The sequence below is a fragment of the Exophiala spinifera genome (assembly GCF_000836115.1).
Source record: "Exophiala spinifera strain CBS 89968 unplaced genomic scaffold supercont1.9, whole genome shotgun sequence".
NCBI classification, from domain to species: domain Eukaryota; kingdom Fungi; phylum Ascomycota; class Eurotiomycetes; order Chaetothyriales; family Herpotrichiellaceae; genus Exophiala; species Exophiala spinifera.
Window position 1 is genome coordinate 241,700 of NW_015622521.1, and position 16,159 is coordinate 257,858.

Here is a 16,159-nt window from a genome sequence, read left to right on the forward strand (position 1 = left end):
CCAACATCCCAATGACCCGCCCAAACAAATTGCATGGGATGAAAAGCAGAGAGCGCCCAAAGCTCACGTTTCATCCGACACGTTGGCGGCATCCAAGCCCAGCACCTACGGCAATGCTAAGCCAGGAATGGTTGGGCAGAGTCAAGCATTGATGCGTCGTGAACTGTGGACGATCAAACCGGATTTGTTTTCCAGGTTCCTAGAGAGAACTGTGGAGTGCAAGAGTGCTCTAGGATCAAAGATGTCAGCTCTACGAGTAGAAAGTACTTGACTCTGAGTCTTCACTTCTCGCAACACCCGAGGCCGGTTACGCTGCTTAGTCATTCAATATCAGCGGCCATCACGTGACACCTTTCTGCCGAGGCCCGGTTGCTGACTAAGGTCGAATCCGCAGCCTCGGCGCAAGGTTGATAAACTTGATGGATCTGAGATTTCACCAATTTTACAAAGGACAGGTAGATTGTGAAACTTCGTTCATTAATATTGGTCGAGGAATTTCGACTTCTAATACACACACCAGCGGAGCGAACAAGTCGTTCCAGTGCGCAGTCGTTACCACTAATCCGCCAACAGCCCGAGCCATCCTTTCCCATCGGATTTTTACCTAATATTTTCTCTGGTCTGTCACCCTTTTGTTTCCCCGTTCGGCCCTGAAGCCATAGAGCTGAGGTTGGCCTGACTATACATCCATTATCAAGATGGATGCTCCAACCTTGCCCAGTAAATGTCCTGGGTACAATATCTACATCGATGGGTAAGTTGGCACACAGTCCGATCTGAAACCATCCAAGCCCCTTGATCTGCTCGAGCAAGATCGGTATGCTGACTTAAGACGGTACTGCAGGTTTCAAGCTTTGCGTCGGCCCCAAGTTCTTCAAGCATGCAACATCACCCATGTTGTTTCTGTTATTGATTGGAAATTCAAACCAGGCTGGGACCCGCTACGTGGAGTTCAGCATCTGCATATCCCCCTGGACGATGTCTACGACTCCAACATCCTAGAATATTTCCCTCGGAGCAATGCCTTCATTCACGAAGGCCTGAATTACCGGTCCACCAAATCTTCTGAAGGACTTCGTGAAAGCGGAGTTCTCGTACATTGGTAGGCTGACACCTCTTGCCTGTGAATCCTCATTTTTCTGCCTTCAATGCGCATCGAGTGGTGCAGCATCCCCTCTGGTTCGGCGATGCCGGCTCTATGCTTTGCATTTTGCGCATTCAGAGAGCCACAACACCCAAAGACCCTCGCATTGACCGTTCACGTCATTTCTGAGTGGGCCTGGTCCACGAGTCTCAAACGCAATGTTTGTTACGAGACTTTACTCCTCGTACGGCCTTCTTCTCCAGCTCCGCCCCTACGCAATCCGGTGCCGCCGATACCAAAATCACCATTCCCACTGCTTCTGTGTACGCCTGGCTTGTGTGGGCGATCCAATGTCACCACTGAAACACTTCCCACCACGGCTTGGCAGGATTTCGCCACGCTGAAGAGTCCACGCCACAATGGGCCGCGTGTCGGTTGTGCACCGCTCTATCAGCACGGTCCTTTTGTCAAGAGCCGTTTCGACGTCTTTTTCTTAGCCGAGCTTGACACACGATTCTCTCCAGACCCAGCAGCCGGGACAGCAAAATTCGGGTTCTTTTGTAGTCACGTGAGTTGCGCTTGTTGCCGCAAGGCTGGAGAGAGTCAGCAAACGTGACGTGAGGCTGAGAGATATCGGTGAAATGCATTATTTCGTGAACTTGCCAGGTCATTCCACCCCGTTTAAAGCAAAGCTAACATTGTGTGTCAATAGTGCTATGGGCGTTTCCAGGTCAGCCACCGTTGTTCTAGCCTATCTGATGTGGATATCACGTCAACCCAGAACCATTCAACAACCAGAGAAGGAATCATCATCAGGAAACGAGGGAAATGATGACTCTACTCCGGAGATGATCTCTCTTCCACCTACGCCTCTAACGGTTGATTCTGCCCTGGCCCTTCTTCGCGAAGGACGGCCCCACGTCGAACCCAATTCTGGATTTATCAAGCAGCTGCGCATGTACGAAGCAATGAATTGTCCCACCACTCAGGAACAACTAGAATCACAAAAGATATACCGCCGCTGGATTAATTCCCGCAATGTGATGGATGCGCTGAGCTCAAATCGCGCCCCGGAGATGGCCAACATAACCTTCCGAGATGAAGAAGACGACAGCGACGACGAGTCGAACTCGAAGATCCATGACCAAATGGGAAGCCTCAGCTTGTCGGGTAGCGATGCCGAGATAACGAATCCCGACATATCCAGCTCGTCCTCGCCAGATGATGCTGCATCACCAGCATCAGACATGGAATTGAAATGTCGCAAATGCCGTCGGCTTGTTGCCAAATCAAATTTCATTATTCCACACAAACCGCCTCCACATCGTGATCCGTCTGCTGGCGCGTCCTCTGAGGCATGCGCACACATCTTTCTACACCCCTTGTCCTGGATGCGAAACACGCTGTCTCACGGCGACTTGGACGGGCGTTTGTCCTGTCCGAACCCGAGATGCGGCGCGAACATTGGCAAGTTTGCTTGGCAGGGCTTACGATGCAGTTGTGGCGGGTGGGTGACACCAGGCTTCGGCATTGCCAGAAGTAAGGTGGACGAGGCCCGTAGTAGCAGGAGGGGGGCAGGGCCGAATGTGCAAGGTTCGCCTGTGCCGGGAAATGCAAATGCAGTGAGATTGCCTCCTGGGATGAGGAGAGCGAGTGAGAATGGAAACCTGTGAGAGACCGCGACATCGTTCCCGATGGACTTAGCTATCGCGTGAGGACCTGCCCTCGGGGAAAGCATCTTCCCTGACAAGACAGCTCTCCCCGAGGATCTGGGATCTGCCATTGCCCCCAACTAGTCACGCACTCAAAAACATGGAAATCTATCTCTACCCTCATGCTTCGAAATGAACACAACTGTCTCCAGAGTATTAGGGGAATCAATGCGGTTTTGCCAGGAGGGACGCCTTAAGCATTCGAATTAGTGGGCGCGGAGGATAAGTCCTGTTTCCCTCTTAGATTCTCTCAACCTCGGGTCTTCCGTTTCCCGATTGACGACTTGTGGAAACTACCTATCTACATATTATTCGACGTCGCAAAAAGCCACCACGCCAAAGGGAGAGAAAGATCTTAATAACCTTATCTCCGATTTCACCTCTCAGAAACTGTTGATACTCGCCTGAAACGACAAAAACGTCTCACGCCACAACAGAAAGCTTACGTGCATTATCAAGCCCCTTTGGACCACGCACGACCGCATACTCGTAAGATCAACTGTGGAGCGAGGATTCCAGGACGACATCTCTCGTCCACACCTCCACAACGTAATATGATGCGCGGGGCCTTGGACGTAGGCACGAGCACGAGCACGAGCACAGACAAAGACGGTCTCCCTCGCCGGCGAACCGGACGCCACATCACATCACCCTCCTATTTCTCTCTCCTTCTTCGGGTTCCGAAATGGGAAGAACATCCCCTTGGCTCCACCCCAAGAGCGGATGAATGAAGAACATGGCCAGATACTGCTGCACCCGGGTGTACCTTGCGAAGGAAAAGCAAAAAAAGAAAAACTTCCAAAAAGTCCCAAAATGGACGATGGCATCCATCCATCTCATCTCATCTAGTATTTTGGCTCCGAAGGAAGCCGGTGATCACGAATCATGACAAATGCAGTAGAAAGCAGCAGCACAAGAGCCCGGCAAGCAAGCCACAGTTTCTCCTTTGAGGGGGCCATCGAGAACGAATACGAGATTGCTTCCGACTCCCGTCGAGTATCGGCCGATGCCTTTGCTGTTAGCAGCGACTACCTAAAATTTTTCGAAATGTATCGTTAGGTACCTTATGCCTGGGGTTTGTTCATCACAATCTCACAATTGCTATCTCGATACCATGACGGTGGATTTCCTCAAAACTGGTCGAACTAGTGCAGCCAACGTCTTATCTGCCCAGAGCTATCATATCCAATCTGCGTTTGGAGAACGAACAGGACCTACCCAACTAGGAAACAATGGGAGCACGGGTATAGAGTGACTCAGTTCCGTACCGGATAGAGCAAGGCGATATTCCGTGTGTGATTTGGAAGTTGGACCTCAAAAAAAAAGGCCAACCATATTAACTCGGGCCCTGGTCTTGCCCGCCTAATCCCAACAAACACAATGGCTCTAAACCAGGAGCAGCCTAGACACGAGAGGAAAAGAGACGAAACAACAGACAACCGACGCCTTCGTGTCTTGTCCATTCCTAGGATGATCAGGTGTGCTTGGTTAAACAGTAGACCACATGAGATGGTCCCCAATGAATGGAATACAGAATTGTCCCATCGCAAGGCTGGAATTCAAACCGAGCCTTTACTCTTTCCACTGGCGCGTTTTAGTTCGGTTTCCATATGGAGTAACAAGTGGTGTTGTTGCGAGCAACCGGGTATGCAAACTATCATCAACACCGTTCTATTGTCCCCCGTTCTCGCATTCTCTTGTCTTGCATTGACGCGACTCTCTCGGCCGACCAGCGGCTTGGCTTTCGCTCGCAATTTCGCCGGTCACGTACGGAGGATGCAGCTGCCGAAACCAGACATCGTTGTCGCATACTGAGTACAATGTGAATATAAGGATGTCAAGGACCAAGATTCACAGGGGCACAGACATCTCCACAGTCAGCAAACCGGTCAAAATTTCGTCCGCTTTCGTCCTGAAGAGTATGTTGACTGTAAAGAAGCTGCGATGGAGGGACTCCGAGAGTACCTCCTGGCCGCTGGCGAAGCTAAAGCTCGTACTCGCTTATCCCCCCCTCAATAGCTGACGCTCAGACTCGGGCCGACAGAGCCCTTGTCAAGCCTAAACTCTCCCATGCAAAGCAAACCCCCCGGTGGACTTGACAACCAGGATCGTACGCGGCCTGTTCTAGGCAAAAGCTCAATCTGAGGATTCTGTAGTTCAGCTGGCCGTCTTACACTGTTGATGCCAAGTACGAAGGGAGGGGGGAAGCTTTTGGCTAAGATGCCTGGGTGGTTGCCAGGGATCAACCAATGGCTAGAGTCACTTCCTCACGATAGAAGAAAAGATGCAAGGGTCGGACTCGTAGCTCCGATACAGAGTGGGAAAACCGTTTTTGGGTCCGTCGCACCTGAACATTGTACACTTGCGTTATCTTGCTCGCATCGAACTCTGCCGTCAGCCTGCCGGGCCTCGGGCCATCCACCAGCACCTCATCGGCGGGGTGTCTCAGCCTTGTAGGGCGGAACTCAAGGTAGATGCGGTGGAAAGTCTCGAGGCTCGTCCCATGGCGTTGTTTTCGAAGCGGGGAAGAGCAGCAGGACTCCACCACACACGAGAGGGCCAACCGGACTGCCCTCGTCTATCCGTACCCGCGTACAAAAGTATGTACAACGACCTTCAAAAGTCGGCCCAAGGGGACTACGGTGAGTTTTTGACTAAAATGTGGGAAAGGATCCTTCGAGGCTGACATGGCTGGGAAACGGGATGAGAACCATCGAGTAGGCCGACGTTCCCAGTCTCCATCACGAAACTCTGCTAACTCGAAGCGTCGAAGGATTTGCCTGGTCCCTCCGTACGCTGACTCAAACCACTCGGCGACGCCGACGGTACAAGTGCGGTCGTGGTGTTTTTTTTTTCGAGACCATTTCTTGTATGACTGTAATGACGAGAACGAATACAAGGTCGAAACAAAGAGCCCTTTCAGAAACATATAGCGTGCGACCGCCGAACGCCCAAGTTGGAGTGAGTCTCGCACGCCCGTGTCAAATCGAACAACACGTGCCAACGTTCGCCAGTCTGGCCCCCAACCTTGAGAGCAATAGACGGAATGTTTTGTGATGAAATAGAGTAAAGACTTGTCTGAAACCAATAAAGGCCCCTGCCCAAAGGTTGGTCGAAAGCGTCAGTCATTCTTCAACACACACAAGACTTTGCTGCTACAAACATCGACCTCCATTCAGCCTCGTAAGACATCATCTCCGAGGTGAGAACCGCCAAAATTCCGTTTCGATGTACGATCCAGGTGTTGCGGGTGCGTAAGCAACTCCTGGAGAGCAGATCGAGGCGTGTCGGGAACATTGCCTATTGGGACGACGGCAGTATCGACTACAGGTTGGTTCTCCTCGACCTCCGTACTTCCAATGTCTACTTCGTACAATTAATTGGTGTTGTCCATGAGATAGCACACACACATGAGCTAGTACCGTCACCGAACGCCACTTTCGCCATGGTCTTTCCTCGGCGGGTGGCCGTATCGTGCAAATGAATGCTTGTAACACAACAGCATGTGCATGCATCAGCTGGACGTAAGTTGCGCGACGTGAGACTCTGGTGGTGTGTATCTCACGAATCAGCTGTACGTAGATACGTGTCACTGTCGCAGACGTTGGAGAATGGTTCTGGTGGAGGTAGGCCACCATTTGAGGTGCTCGGAAACCTCAATCGACGCCGACTGCGCTAAGACCACGGATTCCTGTCACTCGTGTAAGACTGCAATGTTCATGGCTGCCGTGAGTTCGCTTCAGCGATGGCCATCGAGAAACCTGGCCGTCGGTTCCGGCGACCAAGACCGATGGGGAGGTCGAACACGCTGCGTAGCCCAAAAAATGGGAAAGTCTAGTTTCAAACCATGTATACCCGGGTACGGTAGCGCTGGGCTGGCAAATACACAGAGGCAGTTTTCTGTGCTGATCAGCACAAGACCGATTCACAGACCGCAAAGGGCATGTGATGATCGCTTCAAGATGCTCGGGAGTGACGCCCTGTCATCTCGCGAGACAGCTTTGCAGCGTTTGCAACACCTGCTGTCGAGCGATGTCGCCTCGAGGTGCTCCTGGGAAGAAGTTTGTTGTCTGTTATCAAGTGGTGTCGCCTGGAGGTGCTGCCGCGAAAAAAGGTTGGTGTATGATATCAAGCGACGTCGCCTCGCGGCGGTGCCGGGAAGAAGTTTGGGTCTCTGATACGCTGCTGATTCCGCTTTGCGATCTCCATATTCCGTTGTCGGTCAATTCTCATTTGGAAAAAGTTTCTGATTGAGATGATCAGCCGTTCGGATCTCCATGTTGCACAGATCAGGAAGATGACATACTTCTGCAACGCATACACACGGGGCAGGTCCTCCGCTTTGCTACCCAGACCTTCACCCGCCTGGAGAGCTTTGATCTGGGCACTTGGTGTTACGAGCCGGATTCACACCTCAACGGGGTAGAATAATCCTTACCTTCTCGTCCCTTTCTTTCTCGGCCTTATCGTCGTCGTCGTCGTCGTCGTCGTTATCCTTTTTCTTGTCCTTGTCATCTTTGGACTTTTTCTTCGCTTTCTTCTTCTTTTGCTTTTCCTCGTACTCTTGCTTCACCTTTTCTATCTCCTTCTCCCTCCATTCTTTCTTTTTCTTTGCAGCCTCCGCTTCAGCATCAACAACAGGCGAGGCAAAGCCCCTGTCAGAGAGGTGAGACGGGCAGATGTAGAAAAAGTCCTAGCGAAGACACGTTGGAATTGGAAGAGCAAAGAGCGTTCACGCCTACATAGACTCCTTACCTTGTTATCTGGTGTTATGAGGACTTTGACGCTTGGTTTGTAGCAGACAAAACAGGCTTTTGACGAAGCTTCGGCCACCGTTCGTAGATGGTAGACGTTTGCAAATGGTAACGACATCTTGGCTCGATTGAGAAAGGCGATCAAGGCATGTAATCAACGGTCTGCATTGACTATGAAAGAATCCGTGTTTAGAATCAACATGGATGTTGTTGCTGTTGTTGGAAAAGGTGATAAAGAAAGGCGGTTTGTCTGGTCGTCGAATCGACCTCGGTGTTCCGTGTACGAGTACGATTTAAGCTAATCCGTTTGGGCACTAGTCTCGTCATGGCCCGGAAAATGGTTCTTCCATGCCAGCTCTTCTGCTACTTCGCCAACGTCCGAGCCTTCTCACTCCGACGACACCATACAGTTGTGTCGGGGTGACTCTTTGCAGTGTCCCAACTGAACCGAAGAGAATATCACCGACCGTGGCACCGGGGGAGAAATCCAACGAGCGCTCACTACTGGTAGGTCACCGAGATCTGCTGCCGAACGGTTTCGCGAAACACCAAATGAAACTGCCCGCCTACCTTTTGGAGATGTACATCTCACAAAACCACGGCACTTCGCACGCCATAAAGTCGTGCTGGCGTAGGTTACGCGGGGCATCGAATGTGTAGACATATGGTGAGTCAAAGGCAGAACTGCTTCGGTAGCTCGTCCCGGACGCCTGAAGGACAATGACAAGTCTGGCCGAAACGGTTTTGCCTGCGGAGGTTGATGCATCACTTCCCATCCCCAGATCACGAACCGCGTCAGCGATCCTTGTATGGTACTCGCTCATGTTTGACTTTCTTCCTGGTCCAACTGTGGCGTTCACCGCCCGACCAACGTGGACGACTTGCATCATCTCAGACTCGCTGTCCAAGCAGGACTTCTGAATATCTAGAGGCTCGGACTTTTGGTGATCTGGCTACATCGGTGTGCTCTCAAGGTTGCTGATTGTGTACGTTACACGAGACCACCATTTTCAAACGACTTTAAAGTGTGAAGACGACGCTGTCGACTCATCGGGTCCGTCTGAGGTGAACAGCCTTGCACTTCCATAAGCCTCCGAATGGACGCAACACAAGAGAGATGAAAGACGGACCGCGATGACAAAGGACTCTCGGTTTCGACTAGAGAAAAGCCGGCGATTGACAATCCTTGCATGCCGTTGTTCAACCTTCCAATCAGCAAGCAGGGTCAACTTGCGTCGAGAATCTTGCATTTTGGGGCCCCTGTTCTACACGATCGGCGACAAAAGCCACCTACAGCATAAATCACCTTGCAATGGTTGGGGCAAGGCGCACGTGCCGTGGAAACATCAGAAGGGTCACACTGGGAATCCAATCCCTGGCCATGCCCGAATCAGACTCGTGATTCATCTCATGATGATGAGGATGATGTGGTCGATGAGGATCTAAAACCAGTGGTGGTTTAACCAGCTCGGTGCCATGTCCGACTCCCAAGGAGCGATGAGATGGGACGACCTCCAGACAGATCAGAGATCAGATGAGGGAAACGACCAGAGACTTGAGAGAGGGGAAGAAAGACCGGGGAGGGGGTGGGTAGGCCTTTTCGTCTCCCAGAGAAGTTGCCACGGGGAAGAGGAGGGCTTTCGGGCGAGCATATGAGTACACGAGTGATATATATATACGGCCCCTATCCCCGGTCGATGCTGGCCAACGATACCATCCCCCACCCCCTTTTTTCCCCCCACCCACAATATGTCTCGTCCTTCAGGTACGTATGTATGTATGTATGTATGTATGTGAAGACGACCTCGACGGGGATCGGTGACTGTCCGGAGAACACGGTACGCATTTGTCCGGGCAATGGGTGCCGAAAGAACACGGTTGGGAAAAACCATCCAGACAAAAGGGGAGAGACACACACACACACACACACACACACACACACACACACACACACACACACACACAAAAACATCGTATACGACCTGTACTCGATGAACCTTACGACCAGAGAGAAAGAGAGACGCTGAGGCCGAGGGGAAAAGGGGGGAGGGGGCAGGGGGCTCCAGACTCACGATGAATGGATATGTTGTCGGAGTGTCGGGTGCACGAAAAGACAATTTCGATTCCAAGCAATCTCTGCCAGATCTGGGCAAAGGTTCCATCTATCCTTTGTTGTTTTAGAAGAACAAAAAGTCTATATCGCCTTTGAACGGTGGATGCGCAGAAAAACAAGGCTGGATGAAAACAAGATTTCAAAGTTCGGGGGGAAAAAAAGTAAGACAGAAGCCATACACATTCAACTATTATTACTTTAGCCAGCTCAAAAAAAAAACGAAACCCTATGGTGTGCTTGTGTGTGTGCGTGCGTGCATAGTACATCTTGGTATCGCTTCCTTTCATTTCCCGTCTCAAAGTCGTAGTCCCCCATCCCTGATATTGCTGGCGGCAGTTCCAGAGCGTATCCTGCCCCTCGGTGCGGATGTATGGAATCGAAGACCCATCTCTCTCTCTCTCTGTCTCTCTGTCACTCTCTCCTGTAGCCATTACACAAACTCCATTCCGACTTCATCTCGCATCCTCTCCCCCCATCTCGACTGATGAGCTTTCTGACAACCTTCCCAACCTGAAATCTAGGATGGAGAAAACAGTTCTTGTAGAACCTCAGCTGTACAGAGAGGGAAAAAGAAGTGGCAACTATGAATACAGCGAAAGTGACATGGTCCCCCAGTATGATGTGCGCAGGCTCGAAAGGACCGAAACAGATAGCCTCCCATAGTACAAAAAGACGTGACAAAAACAAAAAAAACACAGACAGCCACCCCAGTTACATTTCATTCAACCGTTTCTGCACTTCAAACCAGAAGGCACTGATCGCCTGGACCAGAGCGAGCAAAGCCGCGACCGATCTCAATAAAGATTTTGCTCAAACAGCCACCCAGTGGGTATCCATGGAAAATCGAGCCTCCCATAAAGATTCGCCGCCGAATTTCGAGTAAAGACCGATTGTTGGTGGGGATAATTCGACTAACAAGGAAAAAAAGGAAATGTTGGGTTGCCCCGAAAGTTGTATCTTTTTGGAATCAATAGGAAAATATGGTTGACAAGGTGCTTAGTGTTGTTTAAGGATGACGAGCGAGTACAGCGTATCCGTTGTCGTATTCTGAGCAGAGCAATAGGTGCCAATGCTCCGAAGATACTCTGTGCACGTTGAAGTGTTGAGCAGACTTGTGTATTCAGAGCTCTCCCTCTACTTCTTGCCGTCGAGTTTGCTCAGCATTTCGTTGTCATTTCTGGCGCGTTGTTCAGGAGGCACCCCGGCCGTGGGATTGCCAAGCATATCGTGCACCTTCATGCTGCGGTTATTTTGACCCGGTGGCGGAGTTCGCCCGTCGTCGTGGACGGGTGCGTGGTGCGGCGAATTGAAACTATGTGCCGATTGAGGCGTCAACCCCTGTGGCGGGGAACCCGTGCCCTTTTGAGACTGGGCGCCGTTAACATAATGGGTCTGCGGCTGGGGATGAGATTGATAGCTCATGTTGGAGGTAGCCGGAGAAGTCGGGGCACCGCTGTTGGGAGCATACTCGTAGCTACCGCTACTGTTGGCACGAGAGTCATAGGTGCTGTGACGAGGGCGAGAGTTGGGATGAGGAGACTGAGACGAATGAGTGTTCTCGTTATGCGGGTCATCATCAGGAGGGGGACGCTTATGACTGACACGATCATCATGTTGGGCGGGTTGAGCCTGCCCCTGAGGGTCATACGGAGATCCAGCCGGGGGATAGGGAGCCATGCCCGGAGGTGGTGGGTACGAAGAGTAGGATTGCGGAGGAGGATACGCGTGAGGTTGAGGCGGAGGATAATTGTACGCGGGTTGTCCATGAGGTCCAGCAGGTCCCAAGGGTTGTCCGTGAGCACCGTACAGCATAGGCTGTTCTCCTTCACGCGGGTAGTGTCCATTGCGTCCGTCGGCGGCCCCGGCCACAGGAGCGCGAGCAGCGTTGGGTCCGTAAACAGCGTTGGCAGGCACAAAGGCGGCTTGCGAAGAGACCGGATGGAACAGACATTGTTGATTGAAGCGCACACAATTCTGGCAGCGGCCGTCGGGCGAACTGTCGTAGCCTGAGCAGCGAATCTAACCTCCGTTAGCTTGTCACGTCCTTCACATGGTCGTCCCGGACATGCTCACCTTTCTCTTTCTGCAATACTTGCAGGCTATCGCCGTACGTTGCCGCGGGGCCGCCGCCGCGGGAGGTGGTGGCGGCGCATAGTGCTGCGGAGGATAGTAGCCTGGAGGGGGATATGGCGGAGGGAGGCGATAGGCGTCCGGGTGCATCGGCTGAGGCGGTTGACCTACATCCGCTCGGGGCGGATAGCCATAACCTTGGTGTTGAGGATCCTTGTGCAATGTCAGCGGCGTTTCTGGTACCCTCGGATTGACCTCTCGACTCACCGGATAGTGAGAAGGAGGCGGATATGCACCATGCTGAGGCGCCCACGAGCCAGGAGGAGGGTATGAATGTGCGGCTCTTGGATCCGGATACTGGCCTGATCGCGCTGGGTCTGGCGGAGGATACGGGTTGCGCTCGTCTCTCGGAGGGGGTCTGGAGGGAGACTGCGCCGCGTAATAGCCACCTTGACTCGGGTCGTCCGGAGGGGGATACTGAGGACGTTGAGGCTCCCTGGGGTCGGCCATTTGTGCCATGATCAACGATGGTGATGGGTGAAGAGAATCCCAAAGGGAACGTAACACAAGGCCTCGGGAAAGAAACCGAGGCTAAATAAAACCGGGCAAAGAAAGTTACCGTCGAGGCGTGGGGTGAAAGAGTCGGCTCCCAGAGCGTTTCGCAAGGAAAGGTTCGAAGGAATATCGACCTCAGAACCAGCTTCAGGTCGACAGCAGAGGAGGATGCGCAGTCGCAAGCACTGCACGGCGAGGGAAAAGATGGCGAGGAAGGAGAGAGAGGGAGGGAGAGAGACAAGTCCTGCTAGTGAGCGTGCGAAGCGATGTACCCCCCGATAGATATTATTTGCTTGGGAGGGCGGAAAAAGTTTGGGTCGAGTCGTGGGCCCTGGCAGGAGAGATGATCAGGTGTTCGTGGTGGTAGCGGGATGACGGCACGAGGTTGGCTGAAGAGCCGTTGGGGGTGGTTGAAGAAGGGAGGGCGAAGGAGAGCGGTAGCGGTGGTCTTGAAGGGTGCGGTGCGTGCGTGAGAAAGGTGAGAAGTCGAGGTGAGAGTGGACAGGTTGGTGAGAAAGTGACAAGCTGAAGGATGACGATGATGGGAGGGAGCGGCAGTCGACGCGGACTGATTGGAGCTGTGGGGAGCGAGAGGCTGCTTGTTAAGCTGCGTGGCAAGGCGTGCGGCGCGGCTTATAGGCTGGCTGGGTCGCTGCAGGCACCGTCCAGGGATGCCAGGGATGCCAGGGATGCTGTCGAGGAGGGTCCCTAGGTGCACCCGGAAGCCTGTGGGAGGGAGGGGGGACGCTAGGCGGTGGGCGACAGGTCTTCTGGAAAGCCTAATCGTGCGAGGGCGGGCAGCTGCTAACTGAGTAAGGCTTTCCCGGCGAGTCGGAAGGGAGGGCGGTAGCGCAACCAGGCGTGTGCCTAAGCAAGGGGTTTATCTGCACTGCCAGAGCGGCTCGGCACAGCGGAGGCGACGATGATGATGTGACCTCGTGCTGGGCCCCGGGCTACTGACTATTGCAGTGGTCGGTCAGTCTGTGCTCGCCAGGACAGAACTACTGCTGATAGCGGCGCGCACTGGGCACGTTCGACTGCTTTGGTCGCCGGCTGAGGGAGGGTGCTGTTTTCGACAGAACCGGGGTGGGTGGTGAGTGCTGGTGGTGGTGGTGGTGGCGGTAGTGGCAGTGGTGATGGTGATTGTCCTTGTGATGAGCCTAAAATTTTCGATAGGCGGATAGAGCCAAAACTAGGCGTGGGCCAGCGCTCGCGAAGAGTGTGTGGCCCCGGGATGCCGCAAATACGACGCCTAGTGCGTCCACCCTGTTCACTAAATCTGCTCCACCGAAAAATCGAATGACTTGGGTGGCACCTGTCAGGCCCTACTAGCCGTCGTTGCTTCTGGCCTGCAACTGACAGTAATGGCAGAGGCCGTGGTGACTCAAGAAGGTCTGCGTGGTGACGAGGGACTGAGGAATCAGGAACACTCGTCCTGTGCCCCGTACTCTGGCTGAGGCTGCGCGACGACGGAGCAACCCGTCCAGATGAGCTGCGCGACGACGCACAAAACACGCGCGTTGACGGAAATATCTCCCTTTCCTGCCCTTGTGCTGCGGATATGTCACTTGTCAACCCCGGCTTGTGTACGGCATGGATCGCGCGCTCTGTGTGACGATGATTTGACTTTCTGTGCCCCTCCTTCTCTTTCAATCCAGGTGGGCTGCGCGAATCTGGAAAATTCGAACGCTGAATCTGGCAAATACAGGCCCCGGCACCCCTGATGGGACAAGTTAAACCAGATGCTTTCGGCGGTGACAGCGACACTAGCTGTTCGATGTGTCTACTGGCAGCAGAGGCCTGCCTGTCGGAGAGTCTTGTCGCAGCCCAGGGTGGAAAGTCACGGTACGGTAGGACGCTTTGGCACCTCTGATCCGGCTGTCCACAGGCCAATGCAGTGCGACTGTTGGATCCGGGCGTTGAGGAAGAGGGTGTCGGCCCAAATGGAAAGCTGCCTCGGTGCGCGCTGGTCAGCTTGCAATACAAAAAAGTGCGCAGGCCCCACCCCGCGGGATCTGGCGAAGAGCGCGAGGGCGGATGCTGAGCGTGGAAGCGGATTCGGAGGACGAAGATTTCGGATGCCAGTGAAAGTCTACCGCTGCCCAGTCTCTGGCCAAAGATTGGTGAACCGTGCAATGCGAGTTGACGGTGGTGGTGGTGGTGGTGGTGGCGGCGGGCGGTAGACCCAGAGCCCTCCGAGTGCTGATGGTATTATTATTACTGTACGAAGGGGGAGTCGTCTTCTCAGCTCACGTCGGCGCCGCTCCAACGTGCCAGGTGCATAGCCGTGTCCTCCACTGCGTAGGGTACCGTCTGGATGGCAACGCACTAGGTTCGTCCCTCTGCTGAATCCAGGGACATGTACGTGCTGAGCTCCGAGGGCGGGACGACGCCCGTGCGTTTGTGGGCAGAGGCTGCTTCTCTCGGCAATTGGCCAGTGCTGGCAGTCGCTAGTCTCACTAACAGGAACTCTTGGGGGGGACTCCGTGCGACTCGGGTGGTACACTTGTAACTTGTACCGAGCGATGCGAGCGCTATTACGCCAGCTTCAATTGCTCTATTGGCTCGTATCAACGGTGCTCAACCCTTCGTTTCTGGGTGAGCCCGCCGGTACGAATAGCTGGAAGGAATTTCCTTTTAAGACAACCAAAAGGCCAGTCCCCTGGTGCCTGTCAGGTGTGGCCTTGGGGAGTCGATGGACACAGCTGGTTCCTACAAGGAGTAACCAGCAGACTTTTGCAGATCGTTCACACTGACTGGCTCTACAAGAGGTTCGTCGTCACGTACTACCGAGGAGGTAGTTGGAAGCAATGAGGAGGGTTCGCAGGCTCGCCGTGAGGTTGTGGGAAGTGGGTGTCCTTCGGTGAACTGATCACTTGTTGGGGACGTCAAATGCGACAGCATGCTCTTCTTATGCAGTCAGCGGCCAGGATACGGGGTAATTGCTCGCGTCCTGACTATCTCTATCGAGTTGGTGTCCTGTACAAGGAAGGGCTCCCAGGCCCAACGACTACTGTAGGCTAGATACTGTAGACATGGTACTAGGAAAATATCCTAGATAGGTGGTTGAAGCTAGCCGGTCGACTTATTCACAGCTCTGCAGCAAGCCAGGAAGAATGGAAGCTACCCGCTCTTGAGGCATGTCGACGTCGCCCACAATTCAGCGGTCGTGATTTTGTCGGCGGCTCACCATGACACGCCTCTGCCAAACAGAGAAGGAGGCTCTGGCCACATCAGTTGTCCTCCTAACGAGTGTCGTGTCCAAAGGACACGAAGGAAATCATACAGTAGCTTAGGAGATTTGACTTCGCTCCTGAAGGGCAGGGAAGTAGGGAGGGGGCGGCCCTTCGAGCGTGCAGCATGCATGTCCTGGCACTAGAAATCTAGGGGCCTCTTGCTCTCTCCATCGCGGCACACACCATGCACGCTTACACGTCTCCAGTCACTCCAGCGGGCGACCCGAAGGCCTCAGAGGACGCTTGACAGGGGTTTCATTGCTGGCTCGCATGGCTCCATAGTGTGCGGATCGAGATTCCAAGCCGTCTTCCCACACTTGGCTCGACGAAATGATAGGCGGCGCCAGTCTCTTGGGTCACCCGAACCAGTATCGGGGAGCCTGAGGGCCCAGGGTCGGTCGGTCTGCGAGTTGCGCGGCCGAAGAATCGACGGAGCCTAGCACTGCTGATCCTTTTCACTTATTGCAAAGTCTGTCCTGCTAGCCGAGAACGTGTGGAGAGGCCATTGGGGACACCGACCAGAGTCGCGTTCTCACCAGAGCAGACTGCAAGTGCCGCACAGGCTTTGGCGAGGGCTGAGAGTGTTGAACGAACAGAATTTCTGAAAGTTAGAAGCGCCTGTTCACTTGCGACCT

General features: G+C 53.5%; 3 protein-coding genes across 3 annotated transcripts; 1 reads left to right on the forward strand and 2 right to left on the reverse strand.

Annotated features, from left to right (window-relative positions):
* Positions 1-698: 698 nt before the first annotated feature.
* PV08_11122 (uncharacterized protein) lies at positions 699-2,757 on the forward strand (the record flags this gene model as incomplete). The annotated part of the gene is made up of 3 exons (XM_016385433.1): positions 699-754; positions 845-1,102; positions 1,797-2,757. The coding sequence occupies 3 exons, from the start codon at positions 699-701 to the stop codon at positions 2,755-2,757; spliced, it is 1,275 nt and encodes a 424-aa protein (XP_016230377.1).
* Positions 2,758-6,924: 4,167 nt separating this feature from the next.
* On the reverse strand, positions 6,925-7,668 carry PV08_11123 (uncharacterized protein; the record flags this gene model as incomplete). Its single annotated transcript, XM_016385434.1, has 4 exons — positions 6,925-7,042; positions 7,103-7,176; positions 7,235-7,489; positions 7,552-7,668. 4 exons carry the CDS (start codon positions 7,666-7,668, stop codon positions 6,925-6,927), a joined length of 564 nt encoding a protein of 187 aa, XP_016230378.1.
* A 3,129-nt stretch (positions 7,669-10,797) lies between these two features.
* PV08_11124 (uncharacterized protein) lies at positions 10,798-12,252 on the reverse strand (the record flags this gene model as incomplete). Its single annotated transcript, XM_016385435.1, has 3 exons — positions 10,798-11,682; positions 11,737-11,946; positions 12,001-12,252. The coding sequence occupies 3 exons, from the start codon at positions 12,250-12,252 to the stop codon at positions 10,798-10,800; spliced, it is 1,347 nt and encodes a 448-aa protein (XP_016230379.1).
* Positions 12,253-16,159: the final 3,907 nt, after the last annotated feature.